The 17,762-nt window shown below is 42.4% G+C and overlaps 1 protein-coding gene across 4 annotated transcripts in view; it reads left to right on the top strand.

Moving 5' to 3' along the window:
• Positions 1–6,445, top strand: part of gabrb4 (gamma-aminobutyric acid type A receptor subunit beta4) — a 51,070-nt gene extending 44,625 nt beyond the window's left edge. The window contains exons 9-10 of one of the 4 annotated variants that reach the window (XM_063184722.1): positions 5,483–5,584; positions 6,045–6,445. In XM_063184722.1, coding sequence (XP_063040792.1) covers positions 5,483–5,584; positions 6,045–6,422 — 480 coding nt within the window. In that variant the 3' untranslated portion in view covers positions 6,423–6,445. Of the gene's footprint in view, positions 1–3,853; positions 3,860–5,482; positions 5,585–6,044 lie in introns of all 4 variants that reach the window. The other 3 variants (XM_063184725.1, XM_063184724.1, XM_063184723.1) reach the window with 3 other exon arrangements.
• Positions 6,446–17,762: the final 11,317 nt, after the last annotated feature.

The raw sequence follows: 17,762 nt of genomic DNA, 5'->3' as shown, positions 1-17,762 counted from the left end.
TGTTAATCCAGCCCTGTGGGTACACTCAGGTTTGCTTGGCCTGGCTGTTCACTGACCCAGTAGATGTGATGCAGGCCTTGCTTAAAGGTGAAGAGACTGGGCTGTTTCCAAGCACTTTAAAATCCATTTAAATACAATCTTCAAAAAAAAAAAGTTTTACTGATTTTAACCGAAAAACAATACAAAAGCTTGATTTAAAAAAAACTTTTAAAAGAATGGATATATTATTGCGGTTCGGAAAAGAGCTCTTCAATTGTTCAGGGATGTATTCAGGTCTCTAAATCATTTTTTTTTCATCACCAGCCAAAATGCCTAGTATATGCCAAACACACATGGGTCAAATGGTGAAACTGAAATTTCATTTGGCCCGTTGGATGGTGTAAATTTAGAGCCCTGGATGTACGCATGTACTACCTGACAGCAAGAAAAAAACAGGAATTGAGCAAACATGGTTTATGCACAGTCTCCTCGCATTGCTGTTTGCAATGCTTCCCTCTTTGTTGACCGATATTGATGGTGGCCACTACAGCATACAAAGTGCAGTATATGTGTGACTCCCATTGGTGAACCCCATCAACTCATGGTGGTATAAATGGAGTATGGGATTCAGTCACTGTCACTATTCGCCTTGTAACCTAGACAAACTCATCTAGTGTAGCGGCAGTAAACATGGTTTGGCCTGGCAAGTCGGCTTAGCTTCGCCCATACCTCACACATGTTGAAATGTGCTTCTCAAAGCTTTCCAAAAGACTGCCTGACTGTTCAGTACATACATGGAGCTCATGCGCAACACTGCAGAGAAATGGTTCGAACTCTGAACATGGTCTCCTGAGTCTGCTGAAATCATCCCTACAGCTGTGTGATCCAGCCCCTGGTCCGGAGATGCACAGTAGGGGCAGGCAGCTTCCGGGGCACTGTAGCTGGGGCTGTGTCAGCTATCCCATGAGGCTAGCTGCTTAGGCCCATTTTAACCAGGCATGAAGGTCCATGTCAGCAGTTTTATATGTTTTTTTCCTCACAGAAAAGGATCCTATTTTCACTGATGTGGAACAAAGTTGGCAACAAGCAAAGTTCGCCACGCATGACCTGGAGTTAATTTAATAATGTGGTGGAATCCTTTTGCTGCTTTGATGACATGAGCAAGATATTCAGCGGTCCTAGCACCAGCTGGCCAAGGCAGTGCTGGCCAATGGGCAGGGCTGGACTGGTCATGTGTAGGGCATTTCCCGGTGGGCCTACTGGCCTCAGGGGCTGACGCTTTTTTGTTGTTGCAATCTTTATTTTTCTCTTAGAGACTAGCAATTTTAACCACAATTTAGGTGGGGTGGCCTGTGTTCATGGTTGAGAAGGTACAACAGTTTTTCTAAATAATCGCATGTTAAATCAGTTTCATGTGTATGTTTTTGTAACGCTGTCCAACATTTATTGAGCTCAGATGTGTGTGAACACATTAAAGCCATGGTAGAAATATTGTGCACGGAGGACAAAGAATTACATTTCTGTCACTTTTCCTAATTACTCAGGTCATTTCGGCTTGTTTGCGTGCCACCCTCAGTCAATGAAAAATCATACAAAAATCAATACAATGAAACCATTGATTATACATTAATAATAAATATTGATCATATTCCCAACTATTCAAATTGCTTGTTGTTGCTCATGTGAAGCGCAGATGCATAGTGCTCATTGTCAATATGAAATGTAATGTAGCTCTTACTGGGCCCATACAACCAGAGCTTTACACATTTTCCATAGCTTTACTCTGAAATACGGAGGGGGAAGGGAGGTTGTCGACCGCATTTCTTTAGATCAGTGACCATCCAGTTTTGTCTCCAAGGCATTAAGGGCCACGTTGCTGCTCTCGTGACTCCATGCAGCCAGATGTCCATGTGTTCTACCTCTGCACAGCAAAAAATGCAGAGTTAATTCCACACTCTTGGTAGTTCTCTGGGACCAAATACACACTTTAATTGCTGAATTAACACTTTCACTGTGAAGCATTTCCACACTGTCTGAGGTTTACTCTTTTTACTGCCGAGCTGCCACTACTGCCAAGCTGTTTGGGATGTGAAGATTCTAAGAACATTTAATAGCTTCCAGAACTATAAGACAGCATTCTGCTGTTCCATCGACACCCAATTTCATGTGTTCTACATGTAGATGTGTCTGATCTGTGTGTGTGTGTGTGGATGTGTGTGAACTGGTAGTGAGGTTGGGGAAGATTTCAGTACAGTTGTGTGTGAAGCCAGAGGACCTCCCACTCTATGTGTTTAGAATTAAGGTAAATGAAGTGTGTTCTCTAGAATTTGATCTTGTCAATTCAAAGACACGTTAAATAATACGTATTTGAATAATAGGGAAACTCAATCTGTAAAGAGGATGAAAAATAATATATAATAGTATAATAGTTATTTATACTAATAGTTATTAATATAATTCTTGGCTTGCTTTTGTCTTGTGTGATCGGTCTGTTTTTAAGGCCATCTGTGACTTATAAGGACGGCATTTGGCGGAGACCAAGTGTCCCGCTGGTCGTTTAGTTTGGGTTCAGCCAATGCCGAATTTGTACTGCAAGCAAGATGTAGCCTTTAGTTCAACCTGAACTTTTTCTGGTGTGATGTAACAATGACAATGGGACATTTTCAGCATGTCGTGTGTGTGTGTGTGTGTGTGTGTGTGTGTGTGTGTGTGTGTGTGTGTGTGTGTGTGTGTGTGTGTGTGTGTGTGTGTGTGTGTGTGTGTGTGTGTGTGTGTGTGTGTGTGTGTGTGTGTGTGTGTGTGTGTGTGTGTGTGCGCGTGCGTGCCTGTGTGCCTGCATGCGTGCGCACGCGCATCCGTGTGTGCATGTGTGCGTACAAACGTGCGCTGCCTGGTCTAGCACCCCAGAAATAGAACTGAAGTGAAGCATGGAAAATATGCTTACTATGCTGCCGGTGTAAATTGCTCCATTGATTTCAATGCAAATCTATATGACAGCTGGAGTCAGCCATCTTATTTCCCTTTTTTCTTCAATCGTGTATTTTCCCCCCAGCATGGAAGGGCGTAAAGGTGATGTCCAGGGAGTTAGTCCAAGAACATGGTTTTCATATAGTTATGGGGCTTTTTGCGCCTTAATATGTGGCAGGATAGTGGAGGAAAAAAGTGGGAAGAGAGACGCAGAAGAGCTGGCAAAGGACCTAGGCCGGAGTCGAACCCGAGTTGCTGTGTAGTAGTGCGGAGCCCTACCGCTTGAGCGACACGGCAGGGCCCAAGAAAATGGTTAAGTGATAAACCTGGCTAGGTTAACCTACGGGAAGTGGTGAACTAGACCATAGATAACCCATAGACATCAGTCAGGGTCAGTAAGGTTAGATGGACCCCGGTTCGAATTCAGAGAGGCTCATTTCCCAACCCTACATTACTATATCTCTTTCTTGGAACCATTCTCTGTCTGTTCTTCACACTGCAGTCATATATAGCCCCAAAAAGATATATGAAATACTAAAAGGTACAGTATGGGAAGGCCTAAAAAATGGTAACCTCCTCGGAGCATCTGGTGGTGTTGACGCTCCACAAGGTGCTTTGCAACACCGCATGTGTGGTAACAGGTAAGAGCAGCAACAAAGTAGCCTGGAAAACCAGCGCCAACTGCTGGACGGCATAGGCTGGTTTATCAGGCTAGCAACAAAGTGCAACCTCCAACACCATTAACTAACCCTTGCCTGGCTCACTGGAAAGGCAGTCTGTCACCTCACATCCTCCAAACGTGCCCATGGGAGTCCATCACTGCATGCAGGGAATCCAACAGTGGGGGCAAGGGGGTGGGTTAGTTGTCCCGGGCCCAGGAAGAGAGGGTGGGGTGGGGTGGGGATAGAATCGGGTCCCCATGACATTGTATGTATACTGCCGTGCAATACTAGAACGCAGTAACTCAAAATGGTCTAAAAAAATGTTATAGCGGAAATCGGTTCTAAACTACCTCATTTGTCTTGTGTCCAAAAATGGTGGTCCAACACCGTCCCGTTTTGGAGAAAACTCATTTTGAAAGTGCAAAAATGACCCAAAAAAGGTTAAACAAAAACGCAGTAAGTCGGCGAGTTACTGCTGCACGTTCCAATGGGACTGGTTTGGGAGTAGACAGTAATACAAGCTAAGAACGCAGTAACTCCTGCAGTAACTCCATTTTGTGGCAGTAATACCAGCCAAGAATGCAGTAACTCTGTTTTTTGTGGCAAAAAGACACATAAATGTTGTTTTTTGGGTTTTTTTTTTGTGTGCATTAAATTTCTATCCTAAACAAGCATTACCAGGAAGTGTCACCACCAATTTACCGACAACACAGTTGTCGCGCCATATGGAAAACTTTGAAGCCTTTTTTCTCAGTTTGCCGTTTTCAGAGTTACTGCGTTCTAAGATTGTAGGGCAGTATTGAGTGGGTGGGTCCTTTCAGATGACTTTGCCCTGGGCCCGGGTAAAGCTTTCATGCGGCCCTGACTGCATGCATATGGCTTTGGGCCCATCGCACAGTAGTGATTGGGAAACTGGTGCAGATGGTGCTTTAAGCATTGGAGAGAGATGAGGGGAGGTTGAAGGATGGATGGAGGAAGACGTGTGGGAACAGCGGTATGTCAAGGTCGAGAAGCATTCAAACAAGATGCGCTCCTTCACACTCCGTCTCACCAACCATTTCCTAACCAAAGAACTAAGATTTACGTACATAAACGTGAAGCTGTAGTGGGGACAAAAAAAATCCTTCATGTTTGCAAAATGGATGTGGTGTCATGACAATCAAATTGCAAAGTGTGTTAAATCATGTCCCGGTCCAGCCTGATTGATGTAGTATAGTTGACGTCTGCACGATTGATGTCTCAGCTCATTTATGCACACCGGCTGTACCGGCTGGATAGTGTGAATTTATGCATCCATAAAGTCATGATGCAATATGCATACACATGCATCCTTTAGCTTCCAACACCGCCAGAGAACCTGCCTTTGGCTGTCAAATATGTTTCTCCGGCTCATGTTGATACATACACACAGTGACTCATTTTCTTAACTCATTGGCCGGTAGCTGTTTTCCGTACTGCCTGCCTGTTTTAAAATACCAACAGAAAATTGGGTTCTATGTGTATGTCAACACTACAGTGTATCTACCGAAAGTGAAAGTGAAAGCCCAACTGGGAAACTTCAACTCCCACTGTCATTGTGACACAGCACTCCACAGCACGCAAGTGCACACTGCACACTGCACACTGCACACAGCAAAATTGCATTTTTGCCTCACCCGTGCAAGGGGCGCCCGAGATGGAGCAGTGCAGCGGGACGGTACCATGCTCAGGGTACCTCAGTAATGGAGGAGGATAAAAGACATAAGATATCATCAGAAAATAACATGTATTTACACCTGTCTCTGTTGGCAAATACAGGGACAAATATGTCATGCATTGTTGTGTGTCCTATTGTATGGGTTTTAATGTTCTCATCAACTTGTGTCTCCTTGCAGGACCCCTTGACTGCACCATTTCAAAGCAACACCCTCAGGTCGTACACACAGAGGAGAAACCTCTATGGAAACCTCTCCATGGAGCAGCAGAGAAAAGTGGGGGTAGGCATTGGCACTCAAAGGACTCACGGTAGTTAAGCCATAAATTATTGTTGGCCTCACTGTAGGGTACAGTAAAGCAAGGAGGGTAAATACCCATACCATCCTCATGAACTCTGAACAAAACAACACAAAAAAGATGTGCCCTGACGAAGGCCATAGTATAGGACACTTAAACCTGTATTTGTTCTGTACTTGTTCTGTTGTGTTGTGAGTATGATGTGATTTGTGACTGCACATAACGAACGCAAAAATTGGAAAAAAAAAAATGTCTGCACACCTTTCGGTCAAAGATGAGGGTTTTTGCCCTGAGGAAGGTCTTTGACTGAAATCTTGGCAAGTAAAAGAACAAATAGGATTTCTATAATCTTGAGTGCATCTAAATGCACGTAATGAATGAAAATAGAAAGAAGTCCCCCCCAAAAAAGTTTAATATTTCTGCTCTGTTTTCTTCTTGGCGTAGTTGGACCAGTACGGCAACATCCTCCTCACCAACCTGGACATGAACAACGAAGTGCTGACGTCCGACATGGGCAGCATGGGCACCTTGGGCGACTCCCGCGACTCCGTCATGTCCTTTGAGAACAGCGGCGTGCAGTTCCGCAAGCCCATGGCGTCGCGAGACGGCCTGAGCATGGCCGGCTACAGCAGCCACCACTCGCTGGACCGCGCCACCATGCGCAGCCGCGCTAACTGTCGACTGCGCAGGCGCTCCTCCAAGCTGAAGCTGAAGATCCCCAACCTGGCGGACGTCAGCACCATCGACAAGTGGTCCCGGGTAATATTCCCCATCATGTTTGGCTTCTTCAACCTCATCTACTGGTTGTACTATGTGAATTGATAAACGCAGCCGCCTTCGAGGAATCAAAAACAACAACCTGGGTGATATTTTGAGAGCACATGTAAAATTGGGTTTGATACAATTGGAAAAATGTGTATACACATACAAAAAAACATTGAGACATATGTATATGCATATTTCTATATATTTCTATATATATGCACACATTTGTGTGTCAAAAAGACTTGTGTAAAACTACTATTAATATAACGACTTGAATGTTTAAGAGTAATTATTGAAAAAAAAAACATTTTGAGTGTTTGTTTTTTTATTTCTGGGATAAAACTGAAAAAAGATACAATCCCCTTTCAAGAGCCCGGGAACTTTCGACTGCATGGTATTTTTGCTAACAGAAAAGAAAGATCTTGAGGGGGGGAAAAACATACAAAGAGGACATGTTGGAGAGTATCGCTGGCTTTTATTAATATTTACAGAACTCTGCAGTCCAGACTGTGGCTCATGAAATCAAAACAAAAACAAAACAAACAAAAGGAAAGATTTTTGCAGAATCCCCCCCACACACACACCTCATCCTGTCAATAGTAAACTCAGACCTCAAGTCCTCAGCCGACCCCATTTCCTATGGAAAAAGACATGGAGCTCTACTGTACATCTGTACCCCCCCCCCACCCCCCCCCCCCCCCCCACACACACACACCCCCCCCCCCCCACCCCCCCCACTCTGTACAGCTAATGTCAAAAGGATTACCTATTTCTTTGCTTCGCCGAACGTTTGTTTGTTTGGGTAACTTCTTTTTCCCAAGCAGTCCTAATTTGGTCAACAATGCCCTTACAATGAACAAAAAAGGTGACAATACACTCGCATCGGTTTAGTTTGGTAATGACAAGTGTGTTGATGGAAGAGTTTCCCTCATGTTAATTTGTGCTGTGCCCTTCAAATTTTTTTTTTTGATTTGATTTTTTGAGTTTTTACAACTCGCATGGACCAGCACCTCTGGCTGTATTTGACTACGTTATCATGAACCATGGATTTTTGTGCTTAGAACAGTGTCATGACAACCTTCAGTAGCACCAACGAGAGCATAAATGTATTATTTGTTTACTTTTTTGTGACAAAAAGCATACATAACTTAGTGTTCTGTGAATCAGGTTTTTTTTGTATCACGGTTGGCACCAGTATTGCTGTGCTGCTGCGCACTGGTTCCTGACACGATCGGCCTGATGGTGTTACGAATATGTCCTTTTTTTGTTTGTTTGTATAATTTAGCAGATTGGAAAGTTCAGGGACGTTAACTTGGTATTTAGAAGGACAGCGAATGAAAAGATGTTCTTGGACCTTTGGCCTGAAAATTCCATTATCACCGAAAAAAGGAGGTGTATAAAATTTCGCTGTTAAAAAAAAAAAAAAAACAGGGAACACAAACGCCGTATTTATGTGAAACACATTCGTGACATATTTTCATACCTTGTAGAGGTGGTGTTTTAGTCCCTGTAAAATGTGCCTGAAACTGAAATTGAAAGAGAGGTGTCCTTACTTTGTCAGTAGAGTAGGGTTTAGGGAGCGGTAGTGATAGATAGATACTAGATAGATAGATAATTTGATAGGTCACATAACCTTCTGGACACCCTCATTCATAGAAAAAAAAATCAGCAACCCCACACATCCCTTCTGATGTCATGACACTTGTGGATTCTCATCCCCAAAAAACAGTGACAGCAGCATAATCAGGAAAGCTAGATTTTACCTGGCAAAAGGAGGCATACAACAAAAAGCCATGAACTAAGTACCAAAAAGCCTACAATACATGTTTGATGTGGTGCCTGTTGTGTTGTACTTCTTTTTTGGTTGTTTTTTGAATATTATTATTTATTTGTTTGATTTGATTTACTTGGTTCTTCGTCTCAACCGTACGTACTTGTGTGATTCACCACTTATTTGCACCTGGCCAGTTATAATCTTTTTCCTTGTTGTCTGACTGCTGCTGTGCCGTGAAAGAGATGAATCTCAGCATCTGTGGCAGCCCCCATCAGAACGGCTTAATCTCTCTCTCTCTTTCTCTCTTTCTCTTTCTCTTTCTCTCTCTCTCTCTCTCGTTCTCGCTTGCTCTCGCTCTATCTCTCTCTCGCTCTTCTTTTTGGCTGTATCTTGTAGCTCGCTTTAGACAAGTATAGTGCCATGGGAGAACTATCATATATACATATTTACTGTACCACAACCTGGGCGGAATATCACATGATTGTTAGTTTGTTTTGCCACAGAGAGCCGAGGATGGGACTGTACTGTATATTGTAGAGGACTTGTTAGAGGACTTCTAGAGGAGATGGCAAAGCTCTTGATCAGCAGTGCGCGCTATTACTACTATATTTCCCGCCGAAAACCAAGTGCCAAGTTAATCTCAGGTCTCGCTCTTCTCTCTCTTATATGTGTTTATGAAATTAGCCTCTTAACAGGCTCAGCATTGCTACGCTACACTACACCCCCACATGCCAACTTTTAATGCGCTTTCTTTTCTCTCCTTCTCTCTCCTCTCCCAGAGTAATGTCATCTCTCTAGTTTGTTTTTTCTGCCACCCCCCTGTCTCTGTGAGCTGTGAATTTTTTATTTTTATTTTACACTATCAGTGAGAGTCAAGCAAAGGTCAGTGTATCAGCAACTTTTCCTAATTGCTCTTTGTCGTTAGAGAAACTACCATGAGCCGAAAAAGAAGTTATTTGTTTCGTTTTGCAGAATTTATATATTTCTTACTGCAGTCATTGACAAAAAGACGTTTCGATGGAAGATTAGTAGCCTCATGAGGGCCTTGATGGCAGAGCCTTTGACATGCCACCACAACACACAACGCATGTTTCTGCATTTACCATGCGCGACAGAGTCCGAGCTAGGTTAACCAGCACTGTACTTTTTTAAGCTTCTGGCTGTCTGTTGGATGAGATTGATTATACAGGAACTGTGTGGATGAATGTGAATGAGTGATGATAGTCAACTCCGTTGGTTATACTGTGTGAGTGAAGTCATATCGATCTGATATATGGTTGGAATTCATACTGTAGACGACAACATCTATGTAGCAGGTTACTGATGACTGTGGTACTGAAACAACCAAGAGAAGAGACGTGCAACCTCTCATTGAGACTAAAATACACACCTGATCAGGACCCCGTTTCTCAACAGCGTTGTTGCTAACATTTTAGCAACTTAATAGGTTGCCAATGGGAAATTGCATTGCAACCAGGTAAGTTGCTAACTTAGTTAGCAACGACACTGTCGAGAAACGCACCCCCTGAAATTTTATGTCCCACACTAACACATTTTCCAATTTTAGACTGATCAAGTGACCAGTGTCAGGGACCAGAGTTCTATAAAGGTGGTTAAGAGACAAACCTGGTTTATGTAGCCCAGAGTTAGTCTTAAAATCAGTGAAGAATACTTAAATTAGCTTTTGTCTGGTTGGAAGAATGAGGCAAAGTGTGTCATGACTAACAGCTTTACAGTACTTCTGGGTTGTTTGATCCAGAATGAAGACTTAACCACCTGTTTGGTATGTCTACCCATAGTACTCGTCATTGATTTGACCTCTACAGACCCAAGGTCATACATAGGGTCAGGCATACTGTGAAATACGGTAGACTCATGCGCAGTAAAAAAAAAAAAAATCTACGGCCTTGTTAGCTTTCCTCACTTGCCCTGTGTGTTTCTGAGCCCAACGCACTTGCTCCGATGGGTGGTGTTGAATCACAACAGCTACACAGTATATTTTACAGTTATTTTAACACTCAAAGAGTCAAATGCAACACTCACAGTGTTGTTCCAACTTTTTCAAGTGTTAAAGTAGCACTGCAAAATGTACCGCGCATGATCTAGCACCATGTATTTCGAATTGCCAGCTTATACAGTGCCTGTGTGATTACTACAAAGAATTTCACTTGGTTAACTTTGCTGCACTGCTGAGAATTAGTGGACTTAGCGAATGGCTAGAGCAAATATGTGGCACTGAATCATGGCTTCTAGAGCCATTTCTGGCCATCACTGTGCCCTTGTAGCGAAGTACAGGAGAGTCGCATCACCGCGCGGCTTCTAACCCAGGCCTCTGAGGTATGCTTGGTGTGGCAGTCACTCAGTGAATTTTCAAGTGTTAATTCATCATGCATAGAGTAAAATTCAACTCTCTTCTGGTTGGTCCTACGTTCTGAGTCTTGAATTACTTCAGCAAAATGTTACTGTTCTGAATACAGTACACGATTGTGGTCAGAGCACGTTTGGTACCCCAGCCAGCAGGCCTGGGTTCGAAGATGGCCAGGGCACCTCTCCTCGCCTTCACTGCAGCCCTTCTTACAAATAAATAGAGAAGTGTGATGCAGAGGTATTGCACCTTATGTTGTGGGAAGTGCAGAGAGGAATTTGAAGAGTTTGATACACTTTCATAAAGTGGATGTCAGTGGTGAGGAGTTTTTTACTGGATGAGGCCCGTGAAATAACATTTCAGTGTTGTCACTGGTATCAGTGTACTTTTGTCAAGTCGGGGGAGGATATTTGGTACAAAGTTTTGAAAATCACTTAGGACTAGTTCTGCACGTAAACAGCCTTGCCGATGTGATCCAGGGTATCGTAACTGTGTAGATAAAAACCGTGCATAGCCTTTGTCCTTTACAAAAAAAAGTTAGATGTATTTACCTCCGTAAACGTGTGTTTTTACAAATTTGGCTATTGAACCAAATCAGACAAACCACGGGTGTTTGGTTTACATTCATTGTGTAAGGTGTTCAGAATTAGGCTGTTCACCTAGGTAGCCCAACGATTCATGAAATTCTGCACTGTCAGTCAAACTTGTTCAACTGTCACAATAAGTCTGTCGTCTGTACTGTCAATAAATATCTGGGTGACTCAAAGTCTAGCGAACGTCACCAATAGGCTGTTTTCTGTTTTTGTTTTGTGTTCCTTAGTGAGAACAGGTTACATCGTTATGTTAGACAAATAGGTTTGCTGGACGACACCCGCAGCACAAAACTATAGTTCATTCCTCTCACGTCGAGCCTTTGCAGGAATCCTAGCCATCCATGTCATCAGATGAGTGTGTAGCCTGCCGTGTGCTTTACGAGAAATCAAAATGGCTGAATAGTCAAGTTGCATCGGTGTGGATGGTCATGGCCTAATTGAGCGCCAGGTCAAGCGGACAAAATGGAGGGGAAAAAAACTTTTGCACACCTATTTGCGAACAGCGTTACAGGCAACCAAACCATGCACAGCTTAGATTGTAGTAGAGACTACCTTCCTCTATCAGACAAGATTCTTATTTCATTAATATTACATAATGTAAATGCTTAGACCCTCAGATAGTACAACCAAGGTCTGGGGGACTGAAACTTTGTCTGTTTATTGTAAAATGCATTGTTTGCCAAATGGATGGTGTGCTGCACAGGAATTCATACTACAATCTAAGGTCAAGCTGGATAGACAACTGCTTGTGTGCCTCTGTTCAAGTTAGAAGCAATTCACAGTATATACCCAACACAGATCAATTTTGGATGCTGTTAAAATGTATTTGTTTATTGTCATCCCCTTTGCAAAGTCATGCCACAGCAGTTACAAATAGAAAGTTTGAACGATTTCAATTCTTTTCGTGATTGTGGGACATCTTGTGACTAAACAAAAGAGTAAGAACGATTTCTGCGGTCCTCAAGGACATAGGTGGAGAGTTGTGATTCTAGAATAGAATTCTTGTTCTTGTTCAAGCCTTGATAATCTCGAAACCTGGAGGCCAAAGCAACACACATGAAGCGGCAATGATATTTAAAAAGTGATATCGCTGTGCACCCCTGTTTTTAAAGATTTTTAAGAATCTTTAGTGTTATAACACTTAGCTAAACACATACTGTATCTGGTCCATTGTGTCCGAATGATATTTCTATGTATGAGTGTAAAGATGGATGGATGGATACAAAAGTACTGTGTTGTTTATTTATCTACTTTGTTTTTGGGTAGCGGCAAAAGCTGTTCTCTGGTTATAGAAATTCAAGCTTGTAGTCAGTAGAACCATTTCTCCTCTCTCTCTTGCTCTCTCTCTCTCTCTCTCTCTCTCTCTCTCTCTCTCTCTCTCTCTCTCTCTCTCTCTCTCTCTCTCTCCCTCCCCCCCTCTCTGTCAGAGGCAGACAAACTGGACCAGGAAAGTAAAAGTACAGCCAGATATTCCTTCTGCCTGTGCTGCTAACACAGATGATTTCACGCATTAGCTCATCCACCCTAGCTGAAGGGGTGTGGCACTGTAATTAAGATCAGCTGCTTAATTGAATTGGCTAAAGCAAATATGTGGCAGGCTTTTTACTTTCTGACCCCGGGATGTCCACCCCTGCTCTCTTGCCTTCGCATTCTCCACTGTCTGTCTCTCTCCCTCCTTCTTCACGTGAAGCTACACCATTGGGTCATACGTCAAAACACTGTGCAAATTGAACTACCTGCATACCTTGTTTCATGATGCAAGAGGTTTTGTTTACATTTAACTGTGTTTTTTTCCCTCCTTAACAGCGTTCATTTTATGGAGTGGGAGTAGGCAGTGCAAAAAAACAACAACAAATGTGTCGAATGATTGATTTCAATGTGAATTTTCTTGCCTTTTGTGTATATGTGTAATTACATGTGTATTGTACTGTAAATATATATCTTTCACTTATATTTCTTACTGCATGAACCAAACAAAAAAAACAGTTTGTAATAGCAGCTAGATTCACTGGTAAATGGCATGACCAGCTTCTGCAGCACCAGAATCCTTCAGAAAACAAAACCGACGAGAAAAAAAATGGGGATGGGGTGGGTTGGGGCGAGAGGCTAAAATGTTTAAAAGATATCGCTTTTGTTTTGCATGCCTTCATGGAAAGGTTTATTTTGATATTTCTCTATCTTGAAACCTCTGCATCACCTGACACCAGAGTGACGACGCGACAAAAAGGAAAACCGTTTCCTCTCAATGTAGGCTACTTACTTTTGCATCACGGACAGACATTTAAAAACAAAACAAAATAAAAAATAAAATAAAAAAAATAAAAACAAGACGAGCACTGTAAAACTATGAGAAATGGAGAGCAATGGGAATCCATTTTTTGAATGGAAGTGATAGACTAACGTGGATGGAAATACTGTGGTTGACCAAGCCCTCTGCAAGGTGTAGCGTATAGTGATAAGACCGATCCTTACTCAAGGCTATGGGTTAAAATGTTCATCATTGATATACATGTCTTTTACAATGGTATTGGTTTGTCCGGATGTGAGTGACTTTTTCATGTCAAAGAGTTAAAAAAATAAAGTGGAATCCTACTGTATGTTGGAGTGGGGTAGGTGATTTTATTATACTGAAGAAAAAAAAAAACGAGGACAGATGAAAATCTGTCTCAGTGAAGTAGCTGACTTTTCCTTGTAAAGAAAAACAAAAGGAAACCTTATTCTCAGTGAGGAGGAGGGTGATATCTGGATGATATCCGTTTGCCCCTTAAACGTCCGACTAGGGGCCTTTACTCTCACTTCATAGGAGAGTCAAGCACATGTAAAGGTGAAAAAAAAGAAACAAACATTTTGTCATCACTGAGTATGGTTTTATGATTTCACTTATAGTTGCCTGTATTTCTTGTATTATTTTAGTAATTGTAACTTCTGTTGTTTTCTCATCTAAATGACATATATTTATATTTACAGTAAATCATGCCCTGAAAATATATTTATCTTTTTTCTACTGTGAAATTTGTTTTCATCAGTTTTCTTTTTTTCATTTGTGCTTGTTATATTATTATTTTTGATATAATGTGGTTTCGGTTTAATTTGTCTTTATGAATTCGAGCATTTGTAAAGTACAAGGTTGTATTTTTGTCAGTGCCAATTAATGTAAGAGTGTCAATCAGTTTTTCTATGTGTTTGAGCAAAATGTTTTTTTTTCTACCAATACAAAGTGTTAACATTACGTGGTACAAAAAGGTTATAATTAAACCAACTGATTTTTACAAATAAAGGCTTACAGAGTAAAGTATGGCATCAGCAATGTTTGTCCCAGTTGACTTTTGATCAGTTTAATGGGGTCATCAGAATGGTGTCTGGTGTGCAATAGGCTGTCACATTACATGGTTACATTACAATACACTTGACGCTTTGTATCCTACTTGACTTACAGTTAATTACAGGGTATTGGTTACAGTCCCTAGAGCTTTATGGGGTTAGGTCAGGTGCTTTGCTCAAGGAGTATGGTAGGGAGTGGGAGGGTGAGATTCGAACTTGAGACCCTCTGATCTAAAACCCATCTCCTTAACCAATAGGCCATTATGCCAATAGGCTGCCCCACATCATTACCAGAGCCCTGGCTCACCCATACTTCCTGAGACGCTACTCAAATTTCACCACTCAAGTTTATCTGGTTAAGCATACTGTCTTTCAAGTCTTCCCAGGATTCCCATGTATGGACACATCCGTTCCATCCATACACATTTCCACACCCATGCTTCCAAAGGCATGATTTAAGGCAATGGCGTCACCTAGTATTATTCTTTCTTGTGAGTGGAGGGAAATAGTGATCTGATTGATTTTAGCTTCAACCAGTAGAATGCAGTCATTTCATGAGTGCCAGTGAGACCCCCTGAGAAGGGGACGCTGGGTTAGGATTTCTGCCCAAGGTGAGAGTGGACCCGACCAAAGCTCTCTGAGGCAGTTGAAGTCAGTGGCGTGCACAGACATTTTGAGGGGCAGGTGGGCGGTTGCCTGATTATCATAGACTTGCAATCGAGATTGAAGAAGAAGATAGAAGCAGCGCCGCCGAAGGTGTTGCGTCACTAGGAGGGCGCAGCCTGGCTAGGTGGGCGGGGGGCATGTGGAATTGTCAGCTGCCAAACTAGGCTATTAAAGGCATATTATATCTGGGCATCATTGGGACATGCTTTTTGATTGTCAAGCATTTGTAGATGATCATGTCAAAATGGATCACAGTACATTGTAAAAAATAAATTTAAAAAAGTAGCTTTCAAAATCTTTTTTGTCCAGTAGGGCAAAGTGGCAGGTGATTTAGCGTCACCTCGTCCCTATCTGTGGAGGCCTATGGTTGAAGTTTGGGAGCTTGGGCTCCCTTACGAAAATTGACCATGTTAAATCATAGGCTGGTTCCTACCAGACCTCTGTATGTGTGTAGCTCTGGAGCCCCTTGGTGGCGGTCAACACACAGAGGTCTGGGAGCATGTGACAGGATTCGATTGCGCCACTCAAAAAATAAGTGCCTCATTTATTGCTCCAATATTAATGGCAGCTTGCATTGAGGAGTCATAGGACAGGAATTTGTTGATATTGAAGCAATAAATGCTCCGATTATTTTTCGACTGGAGAAATGGAATCCTGCTACATGCTCCCAGACCTAGTGGAGCTCACAAAGCTGCACAGAACTACAGGTTGGGCAAGAGCCAGGGAAGATAAATCATGGTTTTCATGGGGCTTTTTTAGCATGGTTCGGCATGTTTTTTTTACTACGTTTCAATCATGGTTTGACATAATTTAACTATACCCTTACAAAAATTAACCATGGTTTTATTCTGAAAACTAACTGTGGTTTTACCACGGTTTATGGTTAGTCATTAAATTACACTTAGCTGATGCTTTATTTATCCAGCGCGCATATTGGTTACAGTCCTTGGAGCAATGTGGGGTTAGGTGCCTTGCTCAAGGGCACTTCAGCCATGGATGCAGGTATAGGCAGAATCCAACTCCCTAGCCGTACACCACAGTAGTTATTCATGGTTTTCATGTTAAACCGTCGTCATAAACCGTCATAAATTGTAAAACGATGAAAAAACCATAGTCGGGAAGCATGTTTTCCAAAAACTCATGGATAAGCCATAGTAATACTATGGTTGGTTCAGAGCACTTAGAGTAACCATGACATACCATGGTAGAACCATGGTTACAACAGTAAAACCATGGTCGATTTTCATAAGGGCTGGCAAACCTCCCATAGAGAGAGGGGGGATCAGTGTGTGCCTATCAAATGCCTGTGTGTGTGTGTGTGTGTGTGTGTGTGTGTGTGTGTGTGTGTGTGTGTGTGTGTGTGTGTGTGTGTGTGTGTGTGTGTGTGTGTGTGTGTGTGTGTGTGTGTGTGTGTGTGTGTGTGTGTGTGTAGGGGGGGGGGTGGCTGCTGCTGTGCCGCTTTGCACATAAATAGGCAACTTGGCCAATGGAGACCGGGGTTCAAGTTCAGCCTGGATCATTTCACCAACCCTATGCCATCCCTTACTCTCCTACTTGCTTCCTGTCTCTCTTCACTGCTCTATCACAAATAACGGCACAAAAGCCCATATGTTGGGGAAAAAACACCTTGTTGTGTGCCCTGCGATAGACAGTTGCATTCAGTTAGACCACTGATTCCAATAACTAATGCATAGTGTTCTGCAGGCAAAGGGATGGCCAGGATTTGCCAGACTAGCTTGAAAATAAAGTAGGATGTCCACACACTTGCTCCCATTTTGCTTTTTTATTCTTTCTTTTCAAAAAAACAAAACAAAACGGTAGCAAATGTGCAGACATTCCGCTTTATGTTCATAGGTGTCTGAACCTATTGTCTTGCACCTGCATTTTGGTTGTGCGCACCACTATCTTACTTGACAATACTAATATGACAGAATTCAGTGCAGAGCGACGGCAGGCAGACCACCACTAGGGAACCGGTATTTAACATGAACTGTACACATAAAGCTGTAAAAACACAAGTACATGTAAAGAATTATTAAGATTTGCACACATGGCCCTGCCGTGGCCTAACGGTAGGGCACTGGGTTACTTTGCTGGGGACCTGGGTTTGATTCCGACCCAAGTCATTTGCCAATCCTTTCCCGTCTCTCTCTCCCCACTCATTTCCTGTCTCTCCTCCATATCCTGTCAGAAAGGCAAAAAAAAGATTTGCACACATCCCTATTGTCAGTGTAATGAAGCAACATTTCTTTTTTACACTGTAAGCATGTTGCCAGCCTTTCTGCTTGAGGGTATTACAGTATGTGCAACTGAGGAAAATTTAAAAAGACTAAAAACACAAAAACGTCTTATTATATTTTCTTTATTTCCTCATCTTTGAAATTAAAGTACCAGCAATCCCAGGAATGTGGGTTTGTGAGGGGAAAGCCCCCACACTTCTGTACAAAAGGAGGCGAAAAAAAAAGTCTTAATTTCTGACACAGGAAAAAGCGGAGGCACTGTAACAAAGGCTGCAGGCAACAAAAGGAAGCCTGGTGGAGACGTAACACAAGCGAGCGACTACAATAACGCCACACACACACACAAAGATAAATTTCACAGACTCGGATGAATTAAAATATATCACACGCTAAACAAGGAACTAGACACACCACACAACACACAGTAACACTCTGAAA

Source organism: Engraulis encrasicolus, chromosome 20 (assembly GCF_034702125.1).
Source record: "Engraulis encrasicolus isolate BLACKSEA-1 chromosome 20, IST_EnEncr_1.0, whole genome shotgun sequence".
NCBI classification, from domain to species: Eukaryota; Metazoa; Chordata; class Actinopteri; order Clupeiformes; family Engraulidae; genus Engraulis; species Engraulis encrasicolus.
Note: the sequence above shows the minus strand (reverse complement) of the source record. Positions and strands in the feature narration are given on the sequence as shown.